This window comes from Cucurbitaria berberidis, assembly GCF_010015615.1.
Source record: "Cucurbitaria berberidis CBS 394.84 unplaced genomic scaffold K460scaffold_6, whole genome shotgun sequence".
NCBI lineage: Eukaryota > Fungi > Ascomycota > Dothideomycetes > Pleosporales > Cucurbitariaceae > Cucurbitaria > Cucurbitaria berberidis.
This window is the reverse complement of record NW_024468940.1, coordinates 1625178-1638564: the sequence shown is the minus strand read 5'-3', so window position 1 is coordinate 1638564 and position 13387 is coordinate 1625178. Positions and strand designations below refer to the sequence as shown.

Here is a 13387-nt window from a genome sequence, read left to right as displayed (position 1 = left end):
GACATCGGCAAAGCACCTGCGTCATCCGCCGAGAGCTTACCTCTCCGAATGCCGATGCTCGGGCAGGTAGCCTCATCAACTTGAGCTGGCCCACGATGGCCCTATTCACATTCCCGAATCCCTCAGACGCATCGGTGCAACTCTTGGAGCAAAATGGATTCTGTGATTGACCTCTCCGATGCCTCCAAGGCGCTAGACCTTGCCAACATTCGCTCCCAGCTCATGTACCGTGCCTGTAAGCTTCCCAGATTCGACTCACGCTGACATAGCTAGACGATTGGAAGATACAATTACCTTTCACTTGATCGAGCGCGTCCAGTTTCCTCACAATAAGACCATATACGTCCCCGGCGGCGTCCACACGGGTAACAGCGACTTAAGTCTGTTCGACTGGATGCTCCGCGAGCAAGAACGCCTGCAATCCCTCGTGCGCCGCTACCAATCCCCCGACCAATACCCTTTCTTTCCCGATGTCCTTCAAGAACCCATTCTGCAGCCCCTCGAGTATCCTAAAATCCTATGGGAGAACGACGTCAACGTCAACCCGCAGCTAAAGGACTGTTATGTCAACCATATCCTCCCAGCAGCATGCATACAAACTGGGCGCGAGGACAGGGGAGAATCGCAGGAGAACTACGGTTCAGCAGCCTCGTGTGATGTCTTGACGATCCAGGCTCTGTCGTGCAGGATACACTTCGGCAAATTCGTTGCCGAGGCCAAGTTCCAGAAGGAGCCGGAGCGCTTTGCGAAGTTGATCAAGGACGAAGACCGGAAAGGCATCGATGAGGCCATCACAAATGCGGCAGTGGAGAAGAAGGTCTTGGAAAGGTTACGGCTGAAGGCGAAAACCTACGGTACCGATCCAGACCTGGGAGCCAGTGGCCCTTCCAAGGTCAACGCGGATGCCGTTGTGGCCATGTACAAGGTATGGGAGCCTCTACCATTGTGATCACTATGGTGCGTCCTCTGACTGACATGTCAACCAGGACTGGGTCATTCCACTCACGAAGGAAGTGGAGGTGGAATACCTCATGCAGCGACTAAAGGGCACGCAGTGGGAATAGGGCTTGTGACTAACCGCAAGTATCGAATTTACGAATGCAGGACGATTTCAAATACAGGCCAAGCAGGCAACCTTGAAACACAATCCAATAGGATTCAAGACCTTCCCCATTCGAACAGAATAGCAAGTGAAGAAAGCAGCACTAAGATGGGCACCCCCTGCCCAGGTCCTGCAGTAGCGGAATGAGTTCACCAGCATTCAGCCACCGTAACACTCTAGCTTTGAAATGCTCAATATTGCCGTATTTGTGTTCCTCAAACGCCGTAGCTAGTTAGCACAGCGTGCCCAGATGGTAAGCGTAAGCTAACAACGTAGTAGATCTCACAGTTCGTGGGATGCAAAGTCATGCGCCGGTCGAGGGATTCCGAACGCTAATCTGTCTTAGGCTTTAATCACTACACCCTCAGCTAACCAACCCAGAATCTTTTGGTACGTCCTATCACCTTGCCATTCATGCATTGCCGAGCGGTGCAAACCGGGCTAGGCTTTGCACGTGCCATCCAAGGCTTCCAAACACAGCCTCGCGACACCCTCAGCCGCACATGCGGCAACCAAATGCATACCTCAGCTTGCCCATGCGCGAACTGGCTTCCAATGCCCATACAACGCGAGACTCCATCCTTTGTTGGGTTTGGATACCTCTCATTAACATCGGACAGACAGAATGGCCGATACAGCAGGTTTCGTAACGGCCACCGCCCCCGAACCTACGCAAGTGAGGAGTCCTGGAGTAGACGTTACCCTGAGAGATGATGTCTCGTTCGATATTCTGGCATTCATGGCACTTTACTTTGGCACCATGGAAGAAATATCCAAAGATCTTCGACAAATGGCACTTGCTGATACTTTCTTCGATGCTCGGCTCCTATCCCTCGCCAGTGGTGGAGGAGCAGGCGGCTCTTTCGCTGTGAGTATCGTTAAATCAGAAGACATGGCGAGACTTCAGCGCCAGAATGAACGGGCAGGAAACGTGTCTGAAATCCTACCACAATTGATCGCGTTGAGAGTACCCAAGTTGGCCACGGGAACAGAACAGCAGCAAAGGCAGCGCATCCTTACCTCAATAGCGAAAGAGATCGCCGTGCTGGCAAACGACGAAGTGCGCGAGTATGAAAACGTCGTAAAGCTATTCGGGGCATGCTGGAGCTACGCAAACCCCGAGAAGACCGTTCTTTTGCCCGTTCTAGTCTACGAAGCTGCACCGTTGGGCGATCTTGACGCATTCCTCCTGTCTCATAGAAATCTTCCCATCGGGCACCAACTACAGATCTGTGTCGACATCGCGCAGGGCGTTGAGCGACTCCACCGCGTTGGCGTTGTTCACTGCGATATCAAGCCTAAGAATATCATAATGTTCCCCACCATGGATCCAAAACGTCCATACAAGGCCAAAATAGCTGATTTTGGTTGCGCGATCATGCTAGACGACGTCGAAACTGCAACACGCCCGCCACCTGGGACCAGGTTCTGGAATCCTCCGGAGCAGCTGAGCGGAGACCTAGTCGACAAGGACGAACTTCATCGGGTTGATGTCTTTACGCTTGCCTTGGTGATCCTAGCAGTGCTTACTTCGAACCGATCAACAAACACACTGATGCATATTCACAGTCAGCAAGCACCCCCATTTCCGACGATGGAACACCAAATGGGATTCGATTACTTCAAGAAATGGGGAAGTTTGGCCCTGAGCGGAATAATGATCCTCGAAAGATTTTCAAATCTGACTGTTACGCAACGTTCTTCTATCAAAGCCGACCCGTTAGAGCGTCTTATACCTCTCCATTTGCTTGACGACGATAATTGGCTAGATTATTCTGAGCAATGGAATAAACAGATTGCCTCAGTCATGTTCCGGGCGCTACAGGGGGGTGTTTCCGATAGAGATGCTTCAGTACGGGATATCGCATCTGTCCTCGAAGCAATTCTATTTTCCGTAGAGGTCTGGGGCCAAAGAGATCACGTCCGCATGGATCTAGATGAGGTCACGTCGTCAGCAGGAACCAGGATCTCTATGACTTATATACTTGAGCATGACTCCCAAATTCAAATGGAAAAAGCGAGGAGAATGATTGTGTTCAAAGACATGGAAGACATGCTCACCGTCAAGCCAAGTTGGATGTTCGAACCTCATCCGGAAACGAACTTCGTATATGTCCACTCCAGGGCCACGGGTATCAATTCCAATGAAGCCTGGAGGGAAACAATTTTTGGTCACGAAAGAGTGGGGAAACGGCCATGGTTGGCCATTGAAAAGCGAGCTGGTCAAGTTGTCAAAGTGAGTACAATGTTAAAGCACCCAATGATTTCCCGATGCTACATATAGCATTGATATCTCCAAACGACTACTAACATAGCCTCAGCTGACGAATTATCTCGGAAACTTGGCGTACATGCCCGGACCTCTTCTCAATTATATCCTACATGTACTAGACGGGGTTGCTAACGACATAAGAGAACCACCGAAGCGTAGATCGATTGCTGCATACGAACTAGCTCTGGCGTTGATAGCCTATCGCGTTGATGAGTCGAAAGAAGATGGAGACCAAGATGAAGTGACTCGCGCGCTTTCTTTGCTTAACTTTGCCTTGGAGACTGGGCATACAGAGGCCAAGTGGACCATTGCCTGGATATACGCCTCGTTCGGGCGGCAATATACGGATGAGAACCTAGATTGGTTGAGCGAAGGTATGATTGCCGGGAGCCGTATGGCAGCGAGGCGACTTCGACAGCTAGATGCGAGCAAATACAGCGAGACGCGACATCTCATTCAGACCAAATTCCAAGGAATAGGTGAGGGGTGGCAGATACAGCCGCAATACGTTCAAGAAAATCCCGTATGGTTTGAAGGGTATCCTGTTCCGGAAGCAAACCAAATGGTGCTCTTAGCATCTGCGGGTATGAAGGACAGGCTCGAAGCTTTGCTTCAAAGAGATGTCGGTGTCAATTCTATGGACATGATGCAAGAAACACCGCTTATTGCTGCATGTCGCTCTGGACACGTCGACATCGTCGAATACCTCATCGAGAAGGGCGCCGATGCCTCGATGATATCCAAGGAGAACATCTCGGCATTGCACTACTTGAGTAGCTTTGATGAAAATAAAATACCGTATATTGCACTCTTACTACTCGCTGCTGGATGCCCGCTGGATACGCATTCGACAGCTCACTCCAATCTAAACAATGGGACTACAGGAATGGACCGCTATTACGGCCTAGTTGATGGAACACCGCTCTTATGGGCAGTGGCCGCTGATAACATGACCGCTGTTGAGACGTTGCTAGACTTTGGCGCTGATCCGTTCGATATTGCACAGAAACAGTCAACGTCTCTTCCTTATTCTCCTGTGAGTTGGGCAACTGCAATGCATCAAGCCGAGATGCTAGAACATCTTCTCTCAGCTACGGACCAACACGAGCTATCTTCGTTACTCAACCCGACCCCGCACACTTATACTAGCCCGTTTCGTGGTCCACCTCTGGGTTCAGCTGTTGCATACTCCGGCGGTCTTGTATTCTATCGAATTCAATTGCACGGCTCGCTACACCGCGAGAAATGCAGAAAAACCATACATCTGCTCTTATCCAAAGGTGCAGACCCAGCCATCGTGGGCCCCGACAAGGAGCCTGCGCTACACGGTGCAGGACTCCACGGACAACCGTATGCATTCCAAGCCCTGCTGGAGTGGAATAACGGCTCCCTGAGGCCTGATACCAAACTTTGGTTCGAGATTCTGATCGGTGCTGTCGTGAACGATCGGAGGAGCACCTTCAGGGAGCTGCTGAAGATTCCAGTGGAGATGAACGAGCTGTACGCGTGGCCTAGAATCATGGCCACAGTCGCTAGTTATCAAAATACTCGCTACTACCTGAATGCGCTGATCTCGCACCAACAAGATTCAGCTAATTCACCAGCGAACTACACCATGGCGTTTGAAGAGGCATTGCAGAACGAATGCTTTGAGAATGCAAGGATTTTGTTTGACAGGGCGGACAAGTGCGATATAGGTACGTCGGATAGCCTTGCAGTCTCATTTCACTCAGATGACCTTCTTAGTGAAGGTTGCCACTGATGCTTGACCTTTACACGTGCTGACTGGTTGCGATTTGTAGTATTCCGGCGCCTTGAAGACGAGGACGACCCTCGCTCACGCGAGAGTATGACCTTATTAGGTAGGCTGATGCGTCAAGCCATAATCTACGCATCCAAGTTGCAAGCCGTACGCGAGTTCCTTGCGCTAACCGGCGGTCGAGAGATTCTCTTCGATAACGTTTGGGACGTGGAGATGGGGAAGTACAACGCCCTTCAAGTTGCCGTAGGCTACTTCCCACATGGGAAAACCAAGACCCTGACGGCCGGGCTGCTCGAAACTATTTTGAAATATTTCAAGCTCCCACGCCATCTAGCCTCCATCCATCACGTCAAGAACCGGTCCTTACTGCACTTGGCTGTTCGTTACGGCAACGTAGCGGCTGTCGAGATTCTCCTGGGATACCCTGGCACCGACGTAACTCATCGCGATGATCAAGGAGGAACTCCTTTTGATCGTGCCCTGAACAGATTACAAGACTCGTGGCGCGAGCAAGAGCTGGCTTACTGGGAGGTTCCCGCAGATCAACTGGAGCAAGCCCGAGAGGACTGGGACATCTACACAAGGGCCATCATCATGGTCATGCAGGCAAAAGGGGCATCTAAACATTCGACATATTCCCATGTCTTCAAGAGGCTCTCTGAGGAAAAGGTTCGTCGATGGATGATATATCCTGACGATGGGAGGATCGAGGTTACGGACTATCAGGTCTCGATTTTCGAGTCTGGCGAAATAGCTGACAAGGTTGCTTCACTTCCGGTTGGTCGCTGCACGTATTATGCCATGTTCGCAGATCCTGAAGTCACCAGAAGAATGCCAGGCGCTCGCGACACGAGCATAACGGATGCTTTCAACGGTGGCAGGATATCATCAGCGGCGGCGTTGCTTGCACCAGACGACAGGCCCAGGTGAAGCGAATTCGAGTTTCTGAGCCGTTTTTCGTCCGCGCGAGACTTGTTCCCACTAGGCTACGTAGGAGCAACGAGAAACTCACCTGACTTGCACATTAAATTCGCTTGGACTGTGTAGCCTAAATTGTCGTAGCTTTCGGAAGCGCCGGATTGTCCTCGAGTTTATGCACGCTAGCCTGCGCCAGTGCGGCTGAGGACTTTTGGGCTGAGGATCAATTTACACGGCTCAGCCGCAATGTTTCCATCAGAAGAAATATTGTGGCGTCCAATGAGACTATTGGGCTAAGATGCATACGATCAAGGCTGTGCAATCTAGACACCATCAGCTTCCTTTGCCCAGCCTCGACTTATAGGTTAGTACTACACTACTTTGCGCTCTGTAAGATGATATTTGTCAAGCAGAGCCGCATAGATTCAAACCTGCTGCCTATCTTTCTTCTTGCCTATGATATCATAGCTTTCTAGTGTACGTATCCTGATGAAGTGTGCCTTATTGCTTTAACTTATCTAAATTCCGTCTCAAAAAGCGTAGAATTCCGCCGAGCCTTTTCATCAGACCTCGCACGCCTAACTGGGATTACTTGCATTGATCTAGTCTGATACTATTTCGTCAGCTTGATCATGGACGTGATTCAAGTTCTCGGTTTCACGGGCCAAATATTCACTGGATGTTTGAAGGGCTTTCAAGCTTTCCTAACAGCTGGTGAACTTGGCCGAGACGCTCTTCAACTGCAAATCACCTTGGAATGGACTCGCTCAAGGCTCGACATGTGGGGCACACTTTGGGGCCTCGAGAAGCAGGAGCATCTTAAGGACATACGCTTCCGCCAATTTGGCATGATGGCTCTGAACCATCTTGTTTACATCAACTACTGTCTGGAAGAGTTCAAAACGATGGATGACATCTTTCCGACACTGGGGGACGCTTCAAAGTACGTTTCTACCCCTGCCGTTTCCCTCGCGAGGCTCTCGAAGAGTGCCGAGGTTACACCTGACGAATTGGAAGCTTTGAGATATAAAATGAAAAATCTTCAAGGTGATGCAGCTGCAAAGGAGAAGGTCAAATGGGCGCTCCAGGATGGAAGAGCTCTCAAGATGGCGGAAACTGTGAAAGCGATGGTGGAGGACCTCTACACCCAGTTCCCACCCCCCGCAGCCGAATCAAGTCCGATTATCAAAAATACATATGCCGCCTCCGATTCTTTAGACACGCTCAACTATGCTGCCAACAGTTCTTCTTCAGATCCGGAGCTCGCTCGTCTCTGTGCCTTCAAGGCCGAAAACATCAGATTACATCTGGAAAACCGCACCGAAAAATTGCTGTCCAAGGATCCGGAACGATTTGACGTGCTCACAAGTCTGCGAATGCATCAAAAACTAGATGGTACCCCGGACGAAAGCCGATTCTTAGGTAGATTCCGTGAAGAAGGTGTTTCATACAGCATTTCCGTTCTTACCGAGCAGAAGACGGTTAACAGCAAAATAATAGCAACCAGCACGCTCGACAATCGCATCCGAAATGTAGCACGATTACTCTCCCTGGATAGCAAACCCTCCGAGCTACGAACGCTAAACTGCCTGGGCGTGACCATCAGCCGCGAGGAACCCAGGATATACCAATTCATCTACGAGCTCAAATCCAAAACCTTCTTCACACTCGCTGACTGTATTCGCACACCCACGGACAAAAATATCAACGGCATGCACCGCGACAAGTGGCCTCTGGAGCAAAAGTTCAATCTAGCCAAACAACTCGCCCGAGCGGTGCAGTACTTCCATCTAGCAGGGTGGCTGCACAAAGGCCTCCGCAGCAGCAACGTCATCTTCTGCGCCGACACCGCAGCGGAAATTGACCTCTCAGAACCATACATCTTAGGCTTCGACTACAGTCGCAGCGAAGTCGCGCGCTACGAAACCGAAACAGTCGAGACGACTGACAAAGCCGAAATCGCCGCAAACGCCTTTCGGCACCCAAAGACGCAGGGTCCGCCCTCCGATCGCGCAGAATTCGAGCGCAAGTTCGATATTTATAGTCTAGGCATGGTCCTACTTGACATTGGGTCCAAGCGCTCCGTGCCCAACCTGAGGGAGAAGTACGGGAAGATGCCGGAACATGCACCTGCGACGGCTGAAGGGTTTAGGGACTGGCTTTTGAATGAGGCAATTGACTCGGATACAACAGGCTTGGTGGCCCGAATGGGGTCGAGATATGCGGACGTGGCCAAGGTGTGTTTGCGTGGCAAGTTTACAGGCAGCTACAACGGTGATGCGAATGTTGCGTTTTTCTTAGAGGTACTGAGACAGTTACAACGATGTTGCGCGTAGCATGATCGACTCGTAGCTGCCTTTCTTCCTTGGACCTATTTGAAGCTATCTTGCCAACCGCAAAACCTCTCTTACAGTTCCTACCTCGTATTGAATTAACAGATGGGCATACACAAATCTGACTCCATGACGCCTTATGACTTTCGATTTAGACAGGCAGAATCTACGCGTAGCTTGTAATGCTCAAGAATGGGAAATCAAACAGATTATCCAAATCGAGAAAGTTTTCGGGGACGTAGTTAAGAGTCGGTAAACCGCCACTGGCCATGGTTAAATTATTGAAGGGTTGAACTGTATCTTCCATCGTCGACAGAGGCATATCCGGGAATATATCGTCAAATGATAGTGTTACTGCTACATCGCCCGCTGTGATGGCATCGGTATTGTCTAGACATGACGTTTGAGTGCTGCGGTCGGAATGACTAAGCTTTGCGTGTAGATCGCGTAGTCCCTGAAGGCGATGCCATGTCCGCCTCAAAGCGGCACACTTGGAGCTCAGGACTTGGAAAAGATGCAGAAACATGTCGAATTCCTCTCTGGCACTGTTGCGAATCTTCGGACCTGTGCTGACGATGGCGAGTAACAGGTTCCCAAACGCAGTCAAGAGGAGTTGATGGAAGAACATGGGATGCGTGCGAATCAAAGGGGTTTGCTCATGGAGGCGGAGCATGGTTCGAATTGTCTCCTTTGAGATCTCAATTGCTTTGAGTAGGGTCGGCTCATGACGGTGAGATTGTACTGGAGATTGTAATACTGTGCGATAAATGAGGTTTCGAAGATGAGCTTTTCGGACGAATAGAATCGAGTGGTAATACGTCGGCTGATACCGCTCGTCTTGTGTCCAAATTGAGCTATCTGCCAACTGAAGATGCTCCGGGAGATTTCCATACCACTCCATGATCTGGTAGTCCAGATAATTGATATCGTCGACTCTCGATTCGTACGACTTTTCAGTTTGATTGTTCAATGCGTGCCATGTCTTTCCAGCAAGCCTAGTCCACTGCAATAGCGTCGCTTGCAACGGATTTGTAGTTTCGATCGTGTAAAGCGAACGGTCGATGTAGGAATCTTGGATTGAAAATGGAATGCCTTGTCCCAAGCTAAGTCTTCTTTCAAGCATGTATACAGCCCAAAAGGCTTGCAATGCTTCAGTACATTCTGCTGTATTCGGGAAGACCTTTTCAAGCATTGAGCGACGGTGTAAGCCTGATTCGAGACATAGTCTGGCCGCAAACGCTATGCATCTACATGTTCGAACCTCCTCGTTAAGATGTAAGTGATACATGGCCTTATTGGTTAGCTTTTAGCCAGCTCGGGATCCATTGTGAACTTACTGCTAAGAAAAGAAGCTGTATACCATGGATGCCCTCCGGATTCCATATAAGCCCTTCTACCGCTTCAGAAGTACTCTGAAACAATCTTTGCGCTTGGTGCTCTCGACCACCAGCTAGCTTGGCCATCCCGATTGCGAGTACAATCTTCAGCTTGTTCGCGTTGTGGTCAAACAGGGCCTCGACTACAGATCCGCCTCGTTCCCTTAGCCCTTCCGAGCGTACTAAGTCGAGCGAGTCGAATACTTTACTTGCTGTGTCCACCATGGTCCGTCGACTTAAGATAGGGTAGACAGTGCCGAGACCTTCACACCAGTCATCAATCAGAATGTGCGCATCTTCTCTTGTTATATCCCAGAGAGGATCCATAGTTAAGAGTTTCACGAAGGGGCCATACTGCGCCAGTCGGCCTGCGGAAGTCGACGGGACGCCAGACCCTGAGTGTTTATCAGGTATCGCTGACTGCATGCCCATGGCTCGAAGATTTCCATTCACGGCATTAAAGGTATATTCATTGCTGGAAGGACCGCAGAACTCGGGGGAGTTTGTAGAGAATTCAGGGGGAGACCCATTTAACACAAGGTCCTGGCTTCTGGTGGGTACTCTGTGTCCTGGAAGCGATAGTGGGGACATAGTGCAAGGCTTTGGATCTGTCGAAATCAAGTGACTATCATTTGGAGTAGTAGTTGCCTGCGATCCGGAAATTACACTGTGGCGGCGTTTCGTGACCGTCTGGCCCCTACACGAGGCTCGTAAGAGTATTTTCAAACGCGTGCTGTACTCACCTGTCCTTGCCCGGGGAATTTTGAGCTGAAGTTGAATAAACGCAGTCGAACGACTGTCCCGCGCATCTAGCGCAAGGGGTATCGCCGTCACATCTGACCTTTCGACGTTGACATTCCTTGCTCCTGCGTTTCAGCAGCGCGAACCCTACTAGCAAGAGTTGAAAGCTTACCAGGCGCGTAAAGCGTAACGTGCTCTTTTGGATCGGTACATTCCCGCACAGGCGTTAATTCCCGTCGCTGTCTGCATCACCGTCAAATTCCTTGTACACAGCGCCAGGTGCAATGGAAGTTGAATGGTCGAATGAGAAAGAGGTTGTTTTTAAGATCCCCGTAAACCCCGCATTGCGTGGCGTCCTTGGCGCTGGAGCTCGGCAAAAGAGCGTGGTGAAGTCGAGCGTCGCGTTTCAGTAGGGTGCGAAATTAACCGTAGCCGGGCTTACCTGCCTAGGTGACTGGGACTAGAAACGCAGTGCTCGCATTGGGATGATACGCATTTGGCAACATATTTTGACCACTACAACAGGAACGGACGCATGCCAACCCTAGATTGCATATAATCGTCAAATAATAGACTCAAGAGCAGCATAATTTTTCCTAAAACACATCAAAGGCCCCAAAACTATACAAGCTTGGATTTCATCACAATTGGAAAACCAAGGTACATTTCATGCCTACCGAGTGTGGACGCTGATGGCACGCGGGATGGTTCTTCCCTCACGGTCGCCACTCGAACCCAGGATGGCGCCAATCGAGGTCTACAATCTTTTCGTGACTCAGTCCACTGAGTTCCGCTGCCACATCTTTCCGCTGTCTGCGCTTATTGTCCATTGTCATCCAAAGAGCCATGCCAACACATGTAATAAGGATAAGGCTCTGTGCCGCCAGGTTTAAGCCATTGCCAATTGGATAGTTCGGTTTGTCGCCAGGAAGGAATGCCCAAGTCGAAATGATCCCACCGATGTTTCCAAACATCACATTTGTTCCGATGGCTGATGATCGAGCCGTATCGCTTACGACATTGGCTGCCACCTGGGCGTTACAAAGAGCTCCAGAGTTAAAGGCACCGGTTGCGATGATGAAAACTGCAGCGTACCGCACTTTAGCGTTGGTACTAGCAAGAAACATGATGTAGCCGACGATTACTGGTAGCGCACTGACGCCCATATATATGTTCCGTTTGTCTGTCTTCCAGCTAGTAAAATTTACGACGAGAATGGCAGTCGCTCCCAGAACGAAAGGTGGTACTGTCAAAAGCTGTTGGTGAACGACTGTAGCGTTTGGATAGATCGTCCTGATGATGGTTGGTGCAAAGAAGGATAGACCTTGCACTGTGATGCAGGCGAGAAGGAAGACCCAGGAAGTTGCCAGTACGACTGGATTCAGGATCCCCCGAAGGACTTTCTTGGTGTCCATTCTGTCCAGAACCTCAGTCGTCCCAACCCTTTCCGATTTCAGGCGATTGATTGCCAGTAGCTTTTCTTCATGACTCAACCAGCGAGCCGTCTCCGGTCGGTCGGTCAATGTGACGAAGCTAAGAAGGGCCAGCCCAATAGTGACAATTCCTTCGATGGCGAAAATCATCTTCCAAGTGTGTACTGATCCAAAGGAGTCCAGTCTCAGTATGGCCGAAGCGAGCAGGCCGCCAAATGCGCCTCCAAGGGGGGCCATCATCACATAAAGTGCGAGTCGGAAAGCAAGCTCTGAACGTCTATACCAACGGGACATGTAGTAAGCAATACCAGGCAGCATTCCAGCTTCAAACATCCCAAGGAGGAAACGAACAGCGCAAGCAGTCTGAATATCCCGTACAAAAGCGAAAGCAACAGTAAGGATTCCAAACCCTAGAGCGGTCCCTGGCAAGAACCAACCAGGTCCTAGGATTTTGCATGCCACGGTAGATGGAATCTCAAAAATGATGTAGGATATATAGAACACTGATAAGACCTTGTTATAGTCCAAGCCGGTCAAGTGCAAGTCTTTCTCGAATCCCGCAAGCCTGGCGTTTCCTTGCACTCGTTAGCATTGATCGTATTCGTACTGAACCAACTTACCAATATTTGCACGGTCGATGAAGCAGAACAAGTATAACATCGCGACGGTTGGGACGATATAAAGGTCAATTTTGCGCACCAGGCGACGCTCAGCAGCCGGATCGAAGTGCAGCAGAGAGTGACCATGCCTAGAGGGTCAGATGGGGTTATGATATCGTATTCTGGGTACCTACTCATCCGTAGCAGCCTGGCCAGAAAGATCAGCCTTGTCCTCGAACCCTTGCTCGGGACCCATCTCGAGGTGGACTGCAGTCGGTTTGGAGTTATCGTAAGAGGATGTATGAGCCATTATTTGAGGAGCTCATCTTTTGGAGGATCGCGCATGGATAAATACTTCTTCGTTGACACTGGGAAAGGGGGTGGTCATGCGTGCTCTTTCCGGAACTCTGAAGCTAAACTTGGGTGGCTGAAGCTTGTTCACGAGATACTCGGATGCTAACCACTCGAAGCTACTATAGACGAAAGTTGAAGCCACTCTTCCTACCCCATACTTTGTTGCCCCCCATTACCCCATACCCCAGGTCGACTCGATAAGAGCTGTGGTTGGTAGATGGTTTTGGTTTCGGGACGGCGGAACGCGGAACGCGGAAGACGGAATGCGGAATGCATCCAAAGTGGAGTAGCGAAGCTTAGATGTGGTTGCTGGACGAACCACAAATCTGCCGAAACTCGATGCCGCTCTGTTTTGGCAGGACGATTATAGGATGATGCTCTTTCTAAGACACCAGGCCCCCTCAACATAGGCTTGTATGCAATAGTTGGATGGGACTTGTTGCAATTATCCGAGCCGTGGAAAGAATAACGTATATTGCTTCAAGTGCACGTTGTGC

The 13387-nt window shown here is 50.2% G+C and overlaps 5 protein-coding genes across 5 annotated transcripts; 3 read left to right on the top strand and 2 right to left on the bottom strand.

The window, feature by feature from the left end:
* The first annotated feature begins 59 nt into the window (after positions 1-59).
* K460DRAFT_421021 (chorismate mutase) lies at positions 60-1466 on the top strand. Its single transcript, XM_040938113.1, has 3 exons — positions 60-224; positions 274-925; positions 987-1466. Exons 1-3 carry the CDS (start codon positions 154-156, stop codon positions 1062-1064), a joined length of 801 nt encoding a protein of 266 aa, XP_040783773.1. The 5' UTR covers positions 60-153; the 3' UTR covers positions 1065-1466.
* A 167-nt stretch (positions 1467-1633) lies between these two features.
* Positions 1634-6403, top strand: K460DRAFT_421020 (uncharacterized protein). The gene is made up of 3 exons (XM_040938112.1): positions 1634-3338; positions 3424-5071; positions 5177-6403. The coding sequence occupies exons 1-3, from the start codon at positions 1728-1730 to the stop codon at positions 6064-6066; spliced, it is 4149 nt and encodes a 1382-aa protein (XP_040783772.1). The 5' UTR covers positions 1634-1727; the 3' UTR covers positions 6067-6403.
* A 171-nt stretch (positions 6404-6574) lies between these two features.
* On the top strand, positions 6575-8722 carry K460DRAFT_371220 (uncharacterized protein). Its single transcript, XM_040934308.1, has one exon. The coding sequence runs from the start codon at positions 6687-6689 to the stop codon at positions 8388-8390; it is 1704 nt and encodes a 567-aa protein (XP_040783771.1). The 5' UTR covers positions 6575-6686; the 3' UTR covers positions 8391-8722.
* On the bottom strand, positions 8554-10354 carry K460DRAFT_380920 (uncharacterized protein; the record flags this gene model as incomplete). Its single annotated transcript, XM_040935307.1, has 2 exons — positions 8554-9678; positions 9725-10354. 2 exons carry the CDS (start codon positions 10352-10354, stop codon positions 8554-8556), a joined length of 1755 nt encoding a protein of 584 aa, XP_040783770.1.
* Positions 10355-11041: 687 nt separating this feature from the next.
* K460DRAFT_322201 (MFS general substrate transporter) lies at positions 11042-13069 on the bottom strand. The gene is made up of 3 exons (XM_040930508.1): positions 12731-13069; positions 12558-12685; positions 11042-12512 (listed from the first exon to the last, which is right to left on the bottom strand). Exons 1-3 carry the CDS (start codon positions 12844-12846, stop codon positions 11221-11223), a joined length of 1536 nt encoding a protein of 511 aa, XP_040783769.1. The 5' UTR covers positions 12847-13069; the 3' UTR covers positions 11042-11220.
* Between the last annotated feature and the right edge of the window lie 318 nt (positions 13070-13387).